This window comes from Echinops telfairi, unplaced genomic scaffold (genome assembly GCF_000313985.2).
Source record: "Echinops telfairi isolate 266 unplaced genomic scaffold, ASM31398v2 ScPeMD7_1;HRSCAF=3_0, whole genome shotgun sequence".
NCBI classification, from domain to species: domain Eukaryota; kingdom Metazoa; phylum Chordata; class Mammalia; order Afrosoricida; family Tenrecidae; genus Echinops; species Echinops telfairi.
Genome location: NW_022103896.1, coordinates 16,027,231 through 16,046,726, shown reverse-complemented (window position 1 = coordinate 16,046,726; position 19,496 = coordinate 16,027,231). Strand labels below are relative to the sequence as shown.

Genomic DNA, 19,496 nt, shown 5'->3' with positions numbered 1-19,496 from the left:
CACCTTAGGTTGGAGGACTTCTCTGAATAAACTGGTTTGGGTTTTATGTTAATCACTCCCTCTGAGTCCTCTGGGGCGGATGTGAATTGCATCGTTTCTAGGATGCTGGTGGTGTCATTGAGCACGCCTCACCTGCTGAAATGGCCACAGCTAGTTTCACCTGCTGGCGTGACCGACTGTCCCGATAGAGGTCATAGATTGGAAAGCCATCCAGAAATGGCAGCTAATGTTTGCTTCAGTAGCACATGGGCAAGGTTTTGGTTTATTCCTTTTTCATAATGTCTCACTGTCTCTGTGTTGGACAGCTACACATCAAAGAGATTGTCCCAAGAGTGGCATTTGTTGCATAACTGATTATCCCCTGGTTTAGGTCCAGAGTACTGGGGAAGGAGAGGCACAGAGGTACTTTGACCACGCACTGACTCTGAGGAACACCATCCTGTTTTTGCGTCATAACAAGGATCTAGTTGCACAAACTTCACAGCCGGAGCAGCCCAACCATGGTATGACCCGTAGGCTGCCTTTGAAGACTCGACTGTAGGAAACACCCGTCTTTCTAAGAAATCACACAGGTCGCGTTCCCTTAACTATTCATCACTTCTTTCATACGTTTTGTGATGCGTTTGTAACTGGAGGCTGGTGGTATTTCTATGCTGCCCAGCTGTTGTGATCACCACACTCTTTCCTGATGCGCCACTCCCACTGATGGGTGTCAGTCTCTCTGGTGCCCACATGAAGGATGGGAGTGCCAGTCTTCCTGTCGATAGTGGGATGGGATTGAGAACAGGCATCAGTTCTGGGGGGAACAAAGGTCCACAGGGTTTCGGTGAGGGAGCCTAGCACTTCAAGGATCAGCTCCTACCAGCCGGTGCTGTTGTCATGTGTGTCAGAGTGCTTCACCTGGAAACAGTAGAGGAGACCTGAGGTTTCCTGTCAGAGGGTAGCAAACACACGGAGGACTGACCGACAGCTCTGATGGGGTCTCCCTGGTGTGCACTTTCAGTTGGATGTGCAGCAGTGGTTGTCGGGAGCCCTGGGGTGGATTCTGATTCATGGCGTCCCGTTGTCACAGAGTAGAGCTGGTCTGGGGGTTTCTGGGCTGTGATGATCAGTCTGTGAACAGACCGCCGTGCCTGTCTCCCGTGGAGCTGCTGGGTGGGCTGGCTTGGAGTGTGGGCCCTTTGGTTAGCAGCTGGGTGCCTAGCCACGTGCTGCTGTGGTGGGATTTCCTCCGAGGTTCTGCTTCACTGGTCGTGAGGGCTGCAAGGGCACCCCTTTGTAGTACTCCTCCAGGGCTGGGAATGGAGAAGTGGAGTCAGGGACGGCAAGCCTGTTCTGGCCTCGTCTGTGGCCTGGAGGTTTGTGGCACTGCTGCCCTTTTGCCCTTTGGACCCGAGCCTAGAAACCACCACTGTTAGATATGCAGAGCTGTGGCTCCTCTGGTTAGGGTCATCCTGAGTGTTGACACGGCTGCCGTTGCCCAGGGTCCGCCTATCACTCCGCCCGGCCTCCCCGCAGGTTTCCCTCTGGACCTCCTGCGCTGTGAAAGCCTCCTGGGTTTGGACCCCGCGACCTGCAGCCGTGTCCTGAACAAGAACTACACTCTGCTCGTCTCCATGGCCCCGCTCACCAATGAAATCCGGCCCATCAGCAGCTGCACGCCCCAGGTACGGACCCGGAGATGGTGGTGTGCTTGAGCTCGTGCACGGTGCCTGGGGGATGCTCTCACAAGCCTGTGTCACCGAGGCTCACCTGCCACATTCCAGGTCCTCAAACACCGGCTCAGAAAGCAGTTGTGCATTTCCTGCTGTTGTAAGAGGAGGGTTATTGTTCAGTTTCCAAGGTAGAATGGCATATTTCATTTATGTGTCACCCGGTGCTTTGTGACGGCAGGTTAAACTGTGGCTGTAGGGGGAGTGGTTGGGGCACTCTAAGAAGGAAGCCGAGCTTGCCTGGAGGGATGATATAAATTTAACTAGGAAAGTTGTTCAAAGAAACGCGGCTGGGATGCTAAGTATGCCAAAAAGAAAATATTGTGCCTGAAAGTTCAAACTTTCCTTGTCTGGCAGACTTGAGTTTATATGTGACAATTGCTTCTGGCCTCCTAGTTTTGAAGAGTTCTGTTTAGCAACCCTTCAGTTGTGGTGTATGTATGCACTTGGCAAGAACACTGCAGCCCAGCGGTTCTCAACTTGTGGGTCGAGACCCCTTTGGGGGTCGAATGACCCTTTCACAGGGGTCGCCTGATTCATAACAGTAGCAAAATTACAGTTATGAAGTAGCAACAAAAATAATTTGATGGTTGGGGGGGTCACCACAGCACGAGGAACTGTATGAAAGGTTGCGGCATGAGGAAGGTTGAGCACCGCTGCTGTATTCTGTCCCATTTTCCAGGTGCCTTCATGGTGTGTTGTTGGTTATGCATTAGGTTGCTAACCACACGGTCAGCAGTTGGGAACCACCAGGTCATGCTGAGCAGTGAGGTCCAGATTCATTCACTCCTATGTCCCTGCACCTAGCAACCTTTCCTCAATTCCAGTACAAAATGGAAATTCCCTGCGGAGAGTATTTCAAGTCCATTTTCATAAGAATCATAGAAATTAAGGTCACTACTCTGATCTATTGTTAATGCTCTATCTCGCCTGTTTTCTCATTGTAGCATATTGGACCGGCTATCCCCGAAGTCAGTTCTGTCTGGTTCAAACTGTACATTTACCACATCACCGGGCAAGGACCACCGTCTCTCTTACTGTCCAAAGGTACAAGGCTTCGAAAACTGCCAGACATATTCCAGGTATGCTGTGGGTGTTTCACTGTTGCTATTTTTCACTCGTGAGGAGGGTCGGTATTGGAGATCAGTGTGACGGATGTTTTTTCCTGTTTCTGCACCACATAGGTTTCCTGTCTCTCTTTCCACAGGGCTATGACCGATTACTGATAACATCTTGGGGTCACGATCCCGGAGTTGTCCCCACGTCGAACGTGCTCACCATGCTGAATGACGCGTTAACACACTCTGCGGTTTTAATCCAGGTGCTCCTCCTGTGTTGTACATGGACCGCCTTTTCCTTTGTAGGTTACAGTTTGTCGGTCAGCTGACGTTCCTAAAGCTGAACCGCACGGGAGTTGAGATCTTGGACTTCTTCCGGCCCTTTGTCTAGTGGGATGGACGTTGAAGTTAGAACCCTGATTGAATTCCAGCTTTGTCTTTTGCTCACTGTGTGACCATTTAAACACAAGCCTTTTAATTGTGCTGTGATTTACTCACCATATAATTAACTACTTTAATGTGGACAAATCAGGGCTTTTTGTGACTGCACAGATGTTTGCAACCTTCAGCACAGTCCATTTACAAAGCAAAAACATTTTCTTAGCCTCAGAAACTTTCACTTGCCTCGTCCTTGGGCTAAGCAGACACTGCTCTGTTTTCTGCCTTTCAAGAGTTGTCTAGTCTGAGAAATTCTTTGACATTGTAGGTTCTTACCATCCTGCCAGTAAAAAGTATTGGCAAATGATAGTTTTCTGGAGTTTGCCTTTTTCTGTAAGAAACCGAAAAAAAAAAAAAAGAGGAGTTCTCCTGAAGAGCTCTGACCATTCAAGTCCAAGTCAGAGATGAGTCTGGCATAGTAGCCAGGCCCTGGAGTGTGCTGACCTTGTATACGGGTCAGCCAGGAAGTATTGCTACAGAACCATAGAAACCTCTGTAAACAAAACTTTGGGAGTGTGAAGCTGTTGTTTCTCACAAAGCCTCCTCTAGCGCTATGCACTTCTGCCCTCCAGCCCTTCCCAGAAGTGTTCGCCATGTAGAACGGCAATTTGCCCTCCTCGGGCACTGAAGGCCTATTTCTTTTGAGTGCTGAGTTGTGGAACAAAGAGTCTGAAGGGCAATACTGGGGCTAGAGGGTGGAAGGGGGAAGGTTTCCCAATGAAATTCTGATAGGTCCATCCTTGAAGAATGAACAAGTGCATTGTCCTGATTTTTTGGGGGGTGGGGAGGGCGGGGATTCCTGGCTCAACTTCCCAATGCAGTTTTCAGTTTTCTTAAAACTGTCGTAAAAGTCCCTGTGATCTCCACTGTCCTTTGAAATAAATCTCTCAAGATGGCCCCTGTGGGATCCTGGAAGGCAGTTGTCATTGTGTTTTGAATTTAATCGGGCCTTTTTTTTAAGACACCCTACTGAGCCTAAGACACATCTGTGTATTACTGAGAGAATTGGTCTGCAACCATCGCACTGCAGAGACATGTTTAAACAGTTCTGTTTAAAGTACACCTGTGCGTGTAATACTGGACTCTCAGCACGTTACTTCTTGACTCCCTCCTGTACTCAGAAGATACCTTTGCTTGCTGAAGAGAAAAATTGGAAATGGTTGGAAAGCATCTGAGAAGAGTATTAGTGTGGGATATGAAGTGTACAGTCTTACTCATCGCTTGCATCTCTGTATTAGAAATACAGGTTTTTTCTTAAAATCTTTCCCTCGTGCTTTCCTGTGTAGGGCCATGGTTTGCATGGGACAGGAGAAACGATCCAGATACCATTTCCATTTGATGAAACAGAACTACAAGGAGGTACCTTACTTGCCAATTGTATGAAAAGTATATTCTGTTGACTCCTTTATCATTAAACATGACAGGTTTGGTGGAAAAAAGATCTTGTAAGTTTCAGGGCAGGAGTGGGGAACTAATCACTGGGACATTGATAACCATCTGAGGGCCATAGTGCTCAACCCTTGAGAACTCATCCCTGGTGCGCTGGCTGGCGATGCTGCTCTTTGGGGAGGGCGTGTGGTGTTAACTGGTATTGCTGGTTCCAGGGCCTCATCCAGTCTGTCGCCTCTGTGTTCCTCACCTCTGCCGTAGGTCCTTCCTGTCCTGTTAGTAAAGCATATTGGCAAAATACAGGGTTTTTTGTCAGGGGTGTTTGTTGCAGAATAAATACAATGAGAATACGTTTTGCTTTTTGAGGAATGCTCGTCTGCCTTGTTGATGAAGAGAATAAATAGATAGTAGATGGAAGGCTTAACTTTTCTGTATGCAGAGCCTTTTAGTTTCTTTTTATTGTCAGTGAGGTAATTGGAGAAAAGACAAGGCATAGGAAAGCTTTTATGCTTAGGAAGTTGTTATTCTACCATCTCTAACTATATATATATTTTTTTTTTGGGGGGGGTGTGTCTTTTTAAAATAGAAATGGACTTCAAAAAGTTCGTGGAAAAATGCAACTAAACATAATTGATTTAATGTTACCATTCAATCCTAAATCTTACGGGGAAAGATCATTGTCCATCTATAGATACAAGATAGCAACAATGGAATCTTAGAATTTATAAAACCTCAAACACACTCATAGGTTCCTTGCCTGGGAGGACTATTGTATGGATTATAAAAAAAGATATTTTCATACGTGATGGGGAGACCCAAACCGATTGGTTAGTGAGTTCTGACTGAGCAGTACTACAGGAGAGAGGAGAACTGCCCACAGGATTTCCAGGGCCTCCAGCTGTCATCTTCCTCCCATAGAGCCACACGCAGGCTCAACTGTAGACCTTTCCGTGATGTAGCCAGGCGCTTTAACCGCTGCACCACCAGGGCATGTGTGGGTGTGGAGCGTCTATTGGACTTCACACATTGATGAGGACTGAACGAGTAGCTTAACAATGAGCGATGTGGCTGCAAGTGTACCATTAGCTTTAGTTTCTATAAGAATAGTTTAACTTTTTCTGAAATTAAGACATCTTAATGTAATTTATATATTTAAAATGTTTCCTGGTCAGAGCTCTCCAGGTAAGTACCAGAAGGGGATTAGAACCACGTGGAGAAAGCCTGGCCCTGATGGCTGACTGATCCAGCAGGACCTCCTGAAGACTAAGTGTGCACAGCACCTCCTTTTGCAGCCACAGGTGGTCTCTTCATTGAAATGAGCCTTGCTAGCTGGAAGGATAAACCAGTCCGAAAGTGATCCTAAGGGAAGCTTCTTTAGGGCTTCTACCTCGGCTCTGATACCACCTCCTCTTTCTTCTTAGAGTTTACTCGTGCCAATATGGGAGTTCATAAGGCCTTGAAGATACTAAGGAAAAAAGTGGACTTGCAGCATTTCTGTGGCTACGTCACTATGCTGAATGCCACTAGCCAGCTTGTCCACAGAAGACTCAGTGATGCTTCTGACGAGAGAGGTCAGTCTGTGCTGGGTTCTTTGGGTGAAGATGGTTTTCAGTTTAGCATGATCTTTATTTGCTGATTGGTACATTTTCATGGGGTTTGACACTGGAAGACACAGAGAAGTGGCTTAAACCAAACCTTGGTGTGCCGCTAAGAGACTTTATTAAGTATCTGGGCGAACGTCTCAACTTGTGTTTGCCTCTTCACTACTGGCCGTGCTAGTGTGGGCACGGAACATGGTGAGCCTGGGTGACTCTTTCTTATGGGAGGCTGTCGAATGCATTGAGGGACATTTAGCTTCTAGGGGCACCCGTAGTTTCTCTCCCCCGTTATCAAGTGCAGGCATGTCTCCTGATGTTGACAAATGTTCCCTACAGCACAAAAGTGCCCTAGTTCAGTGTCACCCATGGCTTTAGGCCAACGATCTTTCATTGGTCTTTCTCTGTCATTACCGTTGCCCAAGTTCTCTTTCGGTCAGGACTGATTGATTGGCCATCTGTGCTGATCGTCTGAACCCGGGCAGCGTGTACGTGTCCTCTGATTTCTTTCTTTTTCTCCCTCTGACGTCTCTCTAAGGGGAACCTGATTTGGCTTCAAGCTCAGACGTAAACGGGAGCACCGAGTCCTTTGAAATGGTCATTGAGGAAGTCCCTCTAGATACAGCGACAAAGTCGAGCTCTGGTAAGGTTTTGGGACTGAGTTCTGAATGGTAACTGTTCTGCTCATTTGGATGTATCGGTCTGTTTTTATTTTCTATGTGGGCATTTTAAAAATTATATAGAAACTTTTGGTGTATTCCAAAAAGTCCTGTGAAAATCTGACGTGAACATAGTACTGGCTTCTGTCACCATTCCTGGGTTAAGTGCCCCGTCCTCTTTCCCATCGTGTGGATGGATGACCTGCAGTGAAAAGCTCACTCTACATGTCTGCAGAATGCATTGTGCTTTCTTGTGGGAAACGTACAGACTCAAAAATATTCCCCCGTCTGAGATTCCATGGTCCCTCGTGAGCCCCCTGCCCAGCGCATTGGTGGAGGGTCACCGGGCAGGAGGCTGCTGTGGTGCCCAGTCGTGTGTGTGCAGGACATAATGCAGGTGTGGCTGGAGCAATGCGTCCATGTGTCCTTCTGTAGGCGCCACAGCTGAAGCTGATTGGGTTCCTCTTGAGCTGTGCTTTGGAATTCCCCTGTTCAGTTCTGAGCTAAACCGGAAAGTGTGCCGGAAAATTGCTACACATGGCCTTTGCAGAAAAGAGAGGTGAGAGTTTATGGTCACTGTCATCGTTTTATCCGCATCCACTCGGTTTTAAAACTCCCTGTAGTTCATGAATCTGACTTCCTTTTATCTACACAGAGCAGTTACATAGACTTGTCGGTTGGATAGAAATGACTAGTTTAAAGGGGGTTACGTTTGGGATATCAGAAAAAAGGCACATGGATACATTTTGGGCATGTGGTTTAAGAATTTTAATTAATAGTATATAAACTTCTTTACCCTGTTTCAGTGAGGTGATGGTGAAATGGGCTTGCTTATATGAACACTTACTGTAGAGTTTTAAAGGACACCATGATGATCATTAGCAATTTACATATTTTCAAATTAGAAGATTTAAGTGAGGTGATGGGTGTTAGTGTTTCTCAGGCTGTATTCTGAATTGATTTGAATGCTTGATGATGGGGTAGTTGCCATCTCTCCGAGGCCTTAAGTCCTTGTTTTAGAAGGTTTTAGTGTCACATTTGTTAACTGCTAGTAGTATAACCCTTTTGTAACAAGAACTTGGCTATGCCTGAGGTTTGACTTTATTAATCCAGTATTAGTATGAAACCTTGCAGAAATGTCATTGGCCAGAAACAATGGAACTATTATTTTAAATGCTATATGATTTATTAAGAAAAGTATATGAATATAAATGCACTTTTAATAGCTAAGTTAAACTGTTGGAAGATACTAGTTTTTGTCATTATACCCCCTTTTTTTTTTCAGCCTTCAAAACCTCTTACATTCCAGTAGAAAACTCTCTCTACAAGTCCTGAACTTTGTTCACTCATTCCAGGTAACGAGAAAATTCAGTGGTGTTTCTAGTGCTATAGACATGTCCCCGTTAGATTTTGGCTTCTCTCAACAGTGGAACACTGCATGTGGTTTATAAGTAAAGTCTCTGGGATGCAGGCAAGTTGAGGGCCGTGCGCATGGTGTCTCTGGCCACCCCTTCTGAGTGGAAAGTTCTTGCTCTGTGTCTGAGTATCAGTAAGCCCAGTGTGTAGAGGTGGCCAGGGGCCAGCGAGGCAGGGAGTCTCCACTGGGAGTAGCTTGTGCTCCTGTCTGCCTGGGCTCGAGTCTTCGGGACCTGGGGTGGAGGTAGAGATGAGATCGTTCAAATGGAGCAGAAGTTCCTGTTCAGAATTTCCATTCTGGCTTTAGGAAACTTCCAGGAGTTGTGGATTTTGTTTCCATGCGCCATTCATTCACGCTGCAAGTTGCTCCTTGTGCCAGAGGCCCTGTGCCAGGTGCTGGGGAAGCACTGGTTTGTGAGGCGCGTGCGGTGCTGATGGCCCGTGAGTCAGTCAGTCATCATTAGCACGAGGCTCACGGGCATGCCATTTTGACACATTTCGATGTCCACAGCGAAAATCCCAGAAATTGCTTTTATTTACCTCTTACGATGTATGCACATATATCCAAATTAATTTTTTTCTAACTCTTCTAATCTCTAAATTCTCTTAGTGGTTGACCGATCTCTCTGAACCTGCATCAATTTGACATGACGGGAAATTGAATGATAATCCCAGTAAATCTGTCTCATTCACGAAAGCATTACTTCAGTAATCAATATAAATGTAGTCAAAAAGTTCTTAGAAAGTAAACATCAAATATAGAGACTGCCTTACTGACCCAAGCGGTCCTTACAATACTTCCAACCCAATATCTCAAATGTTGTATAATTTTATATAAATATATGGTATCACATAGTTTCATTTATAAGTTACTAGTGTATAATTATGTTTAAAAAATTTTTTTAAATCATTTTATTGGGATCTCGTACAACGCTCATCACACTCCATCCATCCATCCATTGTGTCAAGCACATTTGTACATTTGTTTCCCTCATCATTCTCAAAACATTTTTTTCTACTTAAGCCCTTGGTATCGACGCCTCATTTTTTCTCCTTCCTCCTACCCTTCTCCCTCATGAACCCTTGATAATTTATAAATTGTTATCATTTTGCCATGTCTTACACTGTCCAACATCTCCCTTCACTCACTTTTCTGTTGTCTGTTCGTCCTCCAGGGAGGGGGTTATATGAAGATCCTTGTGATCAGTTCCCCCTTTCTACCCCACCTTCCCTCCACCCTCCCAGTATTGCCACTCTCACCACTGCTTCTGAGGGGTTCATCTGTCCTGGATTCCCTGTGTTTCCAGTTCCTATCTGTACCAGTGTACATGCTCTGGTCTAGCCAGATTTGTAAGGTAGAATTGGGATCATGATAGTGGTGGTGGTGGTGGGTGGGGGAGGGCATTAAAGAACTAGAGGAACGTTGTATGTTTCATCATTGCTACACTGCACCCTGACTGGCTCGTTTCTCGTGTGACCCTTCTGTAAGGGGATGTCCAGTTGCCTACAGATGGGCTTTGGGTCCCCAATCCTTTCATTCCCAGTGATAGGATACCTTGATGCAGATAACTGATCCCTTTGACACCCTCGTGATCACACAGGCTGGTGTATTTCTTCCATGTGGGCCTTGTTGCTTCTGAGCTAGATGGCCGCTTGTTTACCTTCAAGCCTTTAAGACCCTAGACGCTATAGCCTTTGATAGCCAGGCACCATTAGCTTTCTTCACATTTGCTTATGCACACATTTGTCTTCAGTGATCGTGTCAGGAAGGTGAGCATCATAGAATGCCAGTTTATTAGAACAAAGTGTTCTTGCATCGAGGGAGTACTTGAGTAGAGGCCCAAAGTCCATCTGCTACCTTAATACTAAATGTATAAATATGTGCACATAAATCTATTACCACATCCTCATTATATTTACATATGTACGTGCCTGTAATAAGCTATTTTTTAAAGAAAATGCTGTTTTGCTCATAGTCAATTTGATGGTAGTTATATAGAAAATGCCCATAAACCTAGTGTTAAAATGAGCACAGATTTCAATAGCGCATGAAGAGTGGAACTCAGATGAGGGATCCAAAGGCTGACCTAATTTAAAAAGGGGTGATGCTGAGATTATATCTATGCTGAGACCTAAAGGTCGGTAAAGGGTACCAGGCAGGGCTTGCTAGGTGCAGAGCTGCTATGTTGGGAAATCACCAGAGACCGAGGCATTGGTGCCAGTGTGGGCTGCCCAGGAAACACAGGTGAGGTGGGGAGGCCAGCCGGCACAGTGGGCAGTGTGAAAGGGTGTGGGCTTTGTACTGAGGTGGAGAGAGGCATGGGGCTTCTGAGTAGCTGTTCCACGGGTGACTCGAGTTGCAGTTTGGCGGCGAGGTTAGGAAGGACTTGAGGAGAAGTGAGGTCAATTCAGAGACTGTTGTAGAAGTCAAGTGAGTTCTGGGAATGTGTCCCTAATTCAGGTGGGTTTATTACACGCTAACTGTACCAGTATGTTGTGCAGAGTCTTAGAAAAAGGCAAACAAAGAAACATTTGGAGACTCTTACAAGACATGTTACAAGAGTAAATAAATGTAAAAATTCTGTTACCCCTTTTCATGACCCTCTAATTAAGCGCCTTCTACTTCCATGGGATCTGTAAGGGAAAGTGTCGTTTCTCTGCTCCCCAGGGCCCACCTCTCTGGTTAGTTGTGCGTTTCTTCCTCAAGTGCTGACTCTAGAATGTTCTCCCTGTTTCTTGGTCTTTCAGGAAGGTGCTTCAACTCTGGACATCCATACAGAGGCCAGTTTCCCAAGCTTGCTTTCACAGCCATCCAATGCCGACGCAGGAGTTCCGCTTCCTGCCAAGAACTTAATGTTTAAAGACGGGATCCTGTCGGAGTGGAGTGGACGGTCTCCTTCCTCACTTCTTATCGCTAACCTCCACTTGCAATAATCTGGTCCCCGCCTTTGTTGCTCACACGTTCTGCCTTTTGCTTTCTGAGCTTTAGCTTTCCAGGGCCGGCCACTAGAATGCCGCCGCCGCCGCCGCGGCCTTCCTGCATCAGTGGCAGGTGCAGGCCAGGGGGCGGGGGACTGTGTGCTAAGCGATGTTCAGCACTGCACACCCTGATGCAAGGAAGAGCTGTTTCGCAGTCAGTGCTGTGTTTTTTTACCTTGAGACAATCTGCATTTCTTTTCTAGAACCCGAGGGTCGACTCTACCAGCTATGTGATGACTGTTAATGTTCATAAGCAGTCCCTATGATATTGCAATGGTAATTTTATATTGTTAGTTTATCAGACATGGACCTTGTTTAATTTTCTATTTTGTTACTTATACTCTGGGGAATCGTGGGAAGAGAAGGAACTCTTTCTGGGAAAATTCAGCAGACTTGTCAGACCGCACACACGCAGTGTGGAAAGGCATTCCGAGTACTTGGGGGTGGCTGTCACGTGGGTCTGCCGGGTGAACAGTGTTGGCTGTGGAGTCAGCACAGGGCACAGTGGTGTATGAGGTTGGAACGATTCATTCACATCTCATGAAAAGCTTGGGGAAACTTTTGATTTTTAAGCAATGTCTTTATGTGGATTTCTGTTGTCACTCCCTTCAGACTCTGTATTTTTCATAGAGTCTTTGTGGGAAAAGAGTTTGGGTTTGTTTTGTTTTTCCTTGTCTCATCTCCTGGTAGCTGTGGCTACAGAATGTGTATTAACTGTACCAATGACTAGTGTGGAAGTGGAGTTTGATGTTTTTAAATCAAGAGTTGTGTGATTCAGGGCAGCATTTCACTGAGGGCACCAAGGTCTTCTGATCAAGACTAGTGACACACCTACTCTGAAGGTCACCTTGTAAGCAATCTGGATCTTAACCGTGTGTGGATAGTTCTGGAAGAACATGATGAAGACAAATTGAACAATTCCTCAGTAGTTTCTACCGTGTTGCCTGGGTCACTGATTCTTTTAGTACCTCAGATGTTAATTCGAGTAATTAAAAATCACTTTTTAGACTTCTCCAGTTGCCTTCCTTAGGAGGTTTGTGCAGTATTATAGTTTAGCGTAGCACCTCTCTAGAGTACTAATTGTCTGCTAGTAAAAACTGTAACCAAGCTAGCTGGTCAAGCAATTTATAGCTAAAACACTTCAAACTTTAGAATGTTTGGGAATGTTATAACTAAAACATTTTTGCTCATTATTTTTTGTTTGGTTGTTTTTAGATCTCTTTTTGTGTATTGAGTATACTTTTGGAAAGATACACCTTTCTTAAAACTGTTAACATAACCATGTATTCGGTACCCTAGCCTATCTAGAGAATTGCATATTTTGGACCAGGCTTCCAGTGGCAGCGCCAACACTGGGTTTGGGATAAATGCTGTTAACGGTTGGTTTTCTCCTTTGTCTGCCATGAGGTAGAAGCCTAGTGTATGTTAAAAATGTATGTCTGTATTGGGAGAAATGTATACTAATATTAAAGTAATTTCTTATGACTGTGAATCACGCATTTATTTTTCCAATGACTGATGATGCACATTCCGAGTACTATTAGGTATGTATGTAACTCTTACAGGTTCTCAGCTGAAGGCTGTGAAGTGCTTCTTTGGATAAGGGCTCTCTAAGCTCCTTTCCATTGGCTTTGTGCTGGTCAGCACTACTTGTTTTATTTACTCATGCATCAGCCACCCTGCGTCCAGTGGAGTGACCAACACTAATAAAGAATGGCCGTCTGCAGTGCACCCATGGTTGGTGAATTTAAAGTTTAAAATCTGAGAGTCAATTGGCTGCTATGTTTCCTATGGGCACAACATAGAACCTAGTCTGATCATGGATACTCGAGGAAGGAGTTTTAAACACGGGGTCAGCTCCAGCGCGGAGCAGGAGACAGGGAAAATGAACCTCTCGGCGTCCATGTCCGGCGGGCACTCCACATGGGAAGTTGCGCAGAGTCCCCGTCATCGCCGCTCCTCTGCTCAGCTTTGTGAGGTGGTCTGCTTCCTTCCTGTGTTACGCCTGTAAAAATGTATCGCTGGAATTAAAAGTGTTGACCCAGTTCAACAAAAAGGTGAAGTTAGAATATAAACTTTGTTATTTGCCAAAGAAGATTCATTAAATATTCTTAACTGATTTCTGTGTGTGTGTGTGTGTGTGTGTGCGCACGCGCGCACAGGTGTAATACGTGATTTCATTTGCCTTTGTGCCACTTCCTCCCTGCCCCTGCGGCCCCCTCGGTGTCGGTGGAAACCTCAGAGTCTTCAGAAGTGGAGGGAGAGAAGGGCAGACGTGGAAAAGGGCTGGGAAGCCCGAGCGGTTGAGGCACCGCACAGATGGGCCTAGAGAAGTGCAGCTGGGTCTCCGTCTTCTAAAAGTGCGGTCACCTGACACTGTCTTGTTTGTAAAAATAAGTCATCAGATGGTTTTGCATTTCCTTTTTGAAGGGGTGGGGTGGTGGTGCTGGTTTCTATTTTTTGATGTTTTTGGTTAACTTCTTTACTGCTTATGTCTCTTTTTTATGTTCAGCGTTTCAAACCATTTATATTTAAAGCTTTTTAAAGTACCAAAACTGAGAGTGAGTCCAGTGAGCTGTTTCTGGTATGATGTTAATATTACACAATGAAGTGTATCGAAATGTCAGTTTGATGATTGACACACATAACATGTTTACAAATAAACTGTGCTGTTGATCAAGTTATGGTTGAAATGCGTAGAATCTTTCAGAAGGCTCTTTTAAGCCTTTAAGTTTGGCCATATTTCTGTGCATTTTCATAAGTATACAAGTATATAAGTAGTATATAAATTATAAAAATAGTAACTGCATAAAATGTATATGCTTATTTTGGAACGATTGTAGAATTCCAGGAACATTAATTACAGAAGTAGTCCGGAGGTGTTTCGTGGACCCTGCACCGAGCTGCTCTAATGATCACACCGTGCACATTTGTCTGAGCGGAGGAATGGGCGTTGAGGTGGCACTGTTGACTAACCAGTAGACTTTACTTGGTCGTCTCCTGTGTTCCTATGGTGTCCTCCTCCCAGTCTAAGAACCAGCCCGGGACATCACACGACAGTCCGTCACCAGTCCGTCTCTGAGCCCATAACACTCCCCGTGTCCTCCTGACTGGTGCTGTGGAGAGTGCTCGTCCCTTATTGTGTGGGATTTCACTCTGCGGGTGGATCTGATGCTTTCTTGGCATTAGGTTGAGGTGGTCCTTCAATGGCAAGCACACAATGGGTGCCAGACGCTCCCATGTGTCACCGGGTGCTTGGTGGCGGTTGTGTTACGGCTGGTGGCCTTTCACTGTTGTGGGTGTTCTTGTCTGCTAGGCTCCTCCACTCAGATTTCTCCCAGTGTCTGTACTGATGAGTCACTAGGCCCACACTGAAGGTGGGATAGGGTGTGTGTGTGGCAGGTTGGGATGACTAGAGAAACATACTCAGTGGCTCTCGTGTAAGAGAAAGCTTTATATTAAGAAGTAATTATATATAAGGAAAACATCCCAGCCTGGTCCAGATCAAGTCCCCAAGTGTGGTACTAGTCCATAAATCCCTTTTCAGACTCATGCAGTAGCATGCAATAATGCAAAACGCTGGAATACCACAGGCTGATGGGTGAAAAGTCTTGTGGGTCCAATTGTGGTGGACACATCTCCAGGGGTCTGGCTTGCCAGTAGGAAGGTGAAGCAGAGAACCATTTGTCTCCATGGCACCTCCAAACGAGGTCTTCAAACTGTGACCTGTTTGGCAGGCTAAACTCCACCTATATCTTAAGGGTGCCATGTTGGCACAAAACCCTGAGGATCACAGGAAGGAATACTACACTGTGTTATCTGGAGTGCTTTTAAGGAAAGGTCTCCCTCCCATGCATGTGGTCGTCTAGTCCTCTTGGCACAGGTGCATGGCTCTTCAGTTGCCATCTAATAAGGCTCTTTCATTGCGTACATTGTTCCAGCTTTGGCCTTTGAGAGACTGTCCAGGTTGTTGCCTCTGCCCTTTTGGCCTGCTGTAGCCTCGTTTGGGGAGGGGACATTTTCTTACTTCCTGGCACTGCAGGTTTGTCCTCAGCCCCGCTGCATAGTTGATAATTTCTCCAAGGAGCCCTGCTTCCTTTTATTGGAGAATGGTGTTTTGAAATGAAGAAATGAGCATTGGATGTGCCCAGTGTTCCTGCTTCTCACCTGAACTTTTCAGCAAGTTGAGCTCAGAAATATATATGTGAACATAAATATGCTATATATGTATGATTGCATTTATGTAGTCTGTGTGCATACGTAGCTTGTGTGTGTGTGTGTGTGTGTGTGTCTGTATATTGTGTGAGTATGGAGAGAGCATGCCAGCCCTGTTAGCTTTGTGGAATAAGTGCTTACCATGGTCAGCAATTCAAACCCACCAGTCTCAAGAGCAGGATGAAGCTGTCTGTTCCCATAGAGGTTGGGAACCCCATAGAGTTGCTGTGAGTCAGAATCCACTTGACTGTTTTGTATTTATGTGTGTGCATGTATAATTATCAAACTCAGTGTGTTAGACGGGGTTCTCTAGAGAAAAGCAGGACATATATGATTATATATATATGTGTGTGTGTGTGCGTGTGTGGATATATACAGCATGAAAAAATATAACAGCAATTAGTCCACACAGCAGTACAGAGGGCTCAGTTCAACTCACTTTTGTGGAACAGTTAATATACTGGAAGTCCTTCAACTCAGGAGGGCCGCTGGGTCTAGGGTCAAGGAAGCAGTCAGCTGAATCTTCCATAGGGCAATGAAGTCAGTCTGGCCACAGACAGCAAACAGCAGGCCAGGTCACCAGCAAGACGACAGGATCAGACAGTCCCAAGCTCAAGTGATGTACACACCAGCAGCGTGGTGAAGCAGGTCTCAAAGGAACCTCAAGCTTTAGCGACACGATCCATGGGTTGGCAGCCCCACAGGTAGTGCAGCTCACACGTTAAGGCAGAGAGCTAGTAGCCGCAAGCTGGTCTCACCAGAGAGCAAGAGAGAGTTGGGGCCTGCCGAGCCATTTATCTCATTGCCCTCCAATCAAACTGCGACCTTATTAATCCCACATATTCCTATTTGCCAGGTTGGCACAATAAACCTACCTATAGCACTCAGAAAGAAAAACTCTTATTTTACATATGTTAAATTGTTCTTCAGTGTTCAGGTCTCAACCCTCCAATTCCTTCTACTCTTCCACCTCACCTCGCTTTAACTTCTGACCATGACCATCCCGGCCCCCTTCATCTACAATCTCAGTGGTGTTCAAAGTAATTTCAGAATAGCTAAGTCACACCCCAGTGAGAAACAAGATGGGCAAATGGGTGAGAGAGCTTAAGGGATTTTTGGTTATTGGTCTTACCTGTCAAAATAGAAAAGTTTTCCAGAGTATGTAGGCCAGCTCCCTTTCCCCCACTGCCTTCATGGCTTTTGGATCATCCACTTAGAATACAATTGGCTCCATTTGTCACACTGCACTTCATCTGATTGATGGACATCCTGGTTTAAATTGTGGTTCAGGGAACATCACTGTGGGTTTTGACCAGTGCATAGTTCTGGATCCCCCAGCCAGAACTACCCAGAACAGTACCTTCACCCTAACTTTTACCCCATGTGGCCCCTTAATTCCCAACTATTTTCTTTCCCCCAACCCTTCCCAGACACTTGGTAGTTTTCCATCCCTTTTCCAGGATGCTGCATAAATGATACACATTATACCATTTGGGGCCTGGCTTCTTTCCTGACTGAAATCACCCATATGTGACTCAGGTGCTGCGGAGTCGCTTCCAACTCCGTGACGCATGCGCAACAGGGCAGCGCCGCCCAGTCCCGCACCCTCCTCACCGTGATTGTGTTTCAGCCCTGTGTTGCCGTGTGCTCGCCCTTGTCCAGGGCTTTTTATTTGCTGACCTGCTTTACCAAGCCTGGCGCCCTTTTCCAGGGGCTAGTGTTCCTGTGGCGGAGTGGTTAGGAGGTGGGCTGCTAACTGCAAGATCAGCAGTTCGAGATCCTCAGGTGCTCTCCTGGAGAAAGATGCAGTAGTACTGTGACTGAAGACACACCACGTCCTTTGATGCAATGACATGACCCTTAGAATGCACTTGTTAGAAATCTATGCACACATATATGAGATGTTCATTACACTGTGGTTTAAAATAGCAAAGCACTTCAACCCACCCCCCCTCCTAAAAGACAATGTCGTTCTTCAGTGGAGTGTTAACAAAGTAAAATGACTAAGCCCGTTTCTGTAGGGTCACCACGAGTCAGAATGGACTCTGGCCGTGAGTTTGGTTTTTCGGTTTATAGTCATTTCTCAGGAGCCCTAGTGATGTAGTGGTTAAGCACTGCGCTGCCAACTAAAGTTGGTGTTTTGAACACAGCCACTCTTGGAGGGTGGGGGTGGGGGGAATATAGATTTAGCTTCTGTAAAGATTACGCCCTTGGAAACCATAGGGCAGTTTCCCAATGGCCTTAGGAGCCCTGATGACTTAGTGGTTACCAGTTGGTCTGGGATTCCCAAGGTCTGTGGTTTGGTACCACGAGCTGCTTCCTGGGACAGAGATGGGGTTTACTACTCACGTCAACAGTTACAGTCTCAGGAATTCACAGGGGCGGGTCTATTCTGTCCTGTAGGGTCGCTATGATTTGGCAACGACTTGATGGCAATGAGTTTTTTTTTGTTTGGGCTTACAGGGTCACTGTGAGTCGCAATCAACTCAGTGGTTAGTTTTTTTTCTTTTAGATTAATACCCATTTCTAAAAATTAAGTACTAATGAAAGATATCTGCAATAAAATAGTACATGAAAAAGGGAAGTTGCAGGACTTTTGAATCCATCTGAGTATAGCCAAAGGGATTGTACACCTGTAAGTGATGGAATACAGAGTGAAGGCTTCCAAATAAGTGGAGTGCCTGTTACCTAAGGGAGGGTGTTTGATTTAGCCAGCACAGCAAAGCTATGGCTTTGGTTGACACCAGGGGTGTCAAACTGGTGGCCCGCGATGCTCTGAAATAAAATGTAATGAGGGAATTGTGTGTACAGTATTGCTTTGATCTCCCCTAAGCGCTATTTTCTTCATAACAATTTTTTTCTATTTTCATTTTATTTCAGAGCATCATGGACCACAAAATATTACCTTCAGGGCCACATGCAGCCCGCAGGCCGCCAGTTAGACACCCCTGGTTTACACTATGTCCTCAGCGGGTGCTTTTGTACAATTCAATAGCCTCAATTACTGAAACTAATCTGAATGACAGTTGGCCTTTCCCCGCCTACTTTCAGTTGTTGGCACCCCTGGATCCCAGGTGGGATTGCAGCTCTCCTGGTTCAAGGGGCCACGTGATGGATCTGACACGTGAGCTGTGAGCAGGAGCGAATTGTGTCCCTCACTCCAGGGCAGGTGTGAGCCCCTCTAGAACTCTTTTCCCTTTGGCAAGGCTACCAGTGTGGTTTAACCTGGTGGGTGCTCTGTCAGCCTGCGTCTCCTGGTGACTTAACATAATATATGGAGAAGCTCAGTCTCCCACCTTTCCTACTTAATGTAACACAGAATCTTGTCATCTGTCAGACATTCTCTGAAAAGATAACTTTTCACCTTCGTGAAGTTTTCCACACCCTTACACTGTCTGTTCTGTCTTCACAGGTCTGTAAGGGGAACAGTGACATTAGAGAGAGATGCACACCTTAGAATAATTCATCGTTTAGGATCAACAGGCAGCGTCTACCTGAGGGTGAAGCTTAGAGGGTTAGGGAAGGAGGAGGCGTGGACAGGAGACATGGGAGGAGGTAGCATAAGCGAAGGAACACTGAGGGGCTGTGAGGACAGGCGGAACAAAAGGGCCCGTGAATCGCTGAACGTAAAACTCATGATCTGCTCTGTACACCTCCACCTGATTCACCATAAGAAGTTACTTAAACAATTGTCACAGGAGATCTTGAAGATCAGAAACTTCAGTGGTTTCCTAGTGAAAGTTTACTTGTTTAAGATACAGTCCCTGGGTAAGGGGCCCATTTTCTCTCCCGCACATCTCCAGATGAAAGAAAAATGCCTTTAGTCCTGACTCTCATGAGATGCATCCTCAGGTCTAGCTCGCCAAGCGTATGCGCTTCCTCGGTGTGAGAAGAGAGCCAGGTTTGAGAACATCGCAGCTCCTCGTTAAGATGTCTTGTAGACGGTTCCCTGAGGGAAGCACCACCGACTGTCATTTTCTGTCATCCATCGATTTGATCCCGAGTAGGATCGTCAGGCAGATAGCAATGTTTAGG

General features: G+C 45.8%; 1 protein-coding gene across 1 annotated transcript in view; it reads left to right on the top strand.

The window, feature by feature from the left end:
• The window catches only part of FAM91A1 (family with sequence similarity 91 member A1), a 21,784-nt gene extending 8,419 nt beyond the window's left edge, over positions 1-13,365 (top strand). The window contains exons 8-17 of the mRNA XM_004697401.3: positions 371-503; positions 1,519-1,667; positions 2,660-2,794; positions 2,920-3,033; positions 4,495-4,567; positions 6,019-6,168; positions 6,731-6,835; positions 7,287-7,410; positions 8,137-8,206; positions 11,016-13,365. Coding sequence (XP_004697458.1) covers positions 371-503; positions 1,519-1,667; positions 2,660-2,794; positions 2,920-3,033; positions 4,495-4,567; positions 6,019-6,168; positions 6,731-6,835; positions 7,287-7,410; positions 8,137-8,206; positions 11,016-11,201 — 1,239 coding nt within the window. The 3' untranslated portion in view covers positions 11,202-13,365. The remainder of the gene's footprint in view (positions 1-370; positions 504-1,518; positions 1,668-2,659; positions 2,795-2,919; positions 3,034-4,494; positions 4,568-6,018; positions 6,169-6,730; positions 6,836-7,286; positions 7,411-8,136; positions 8,207-11,015) is intronic.
• The last annotated feature ends 6,131 nt before the right edge of the window (positions 13,366-19,496 follow it).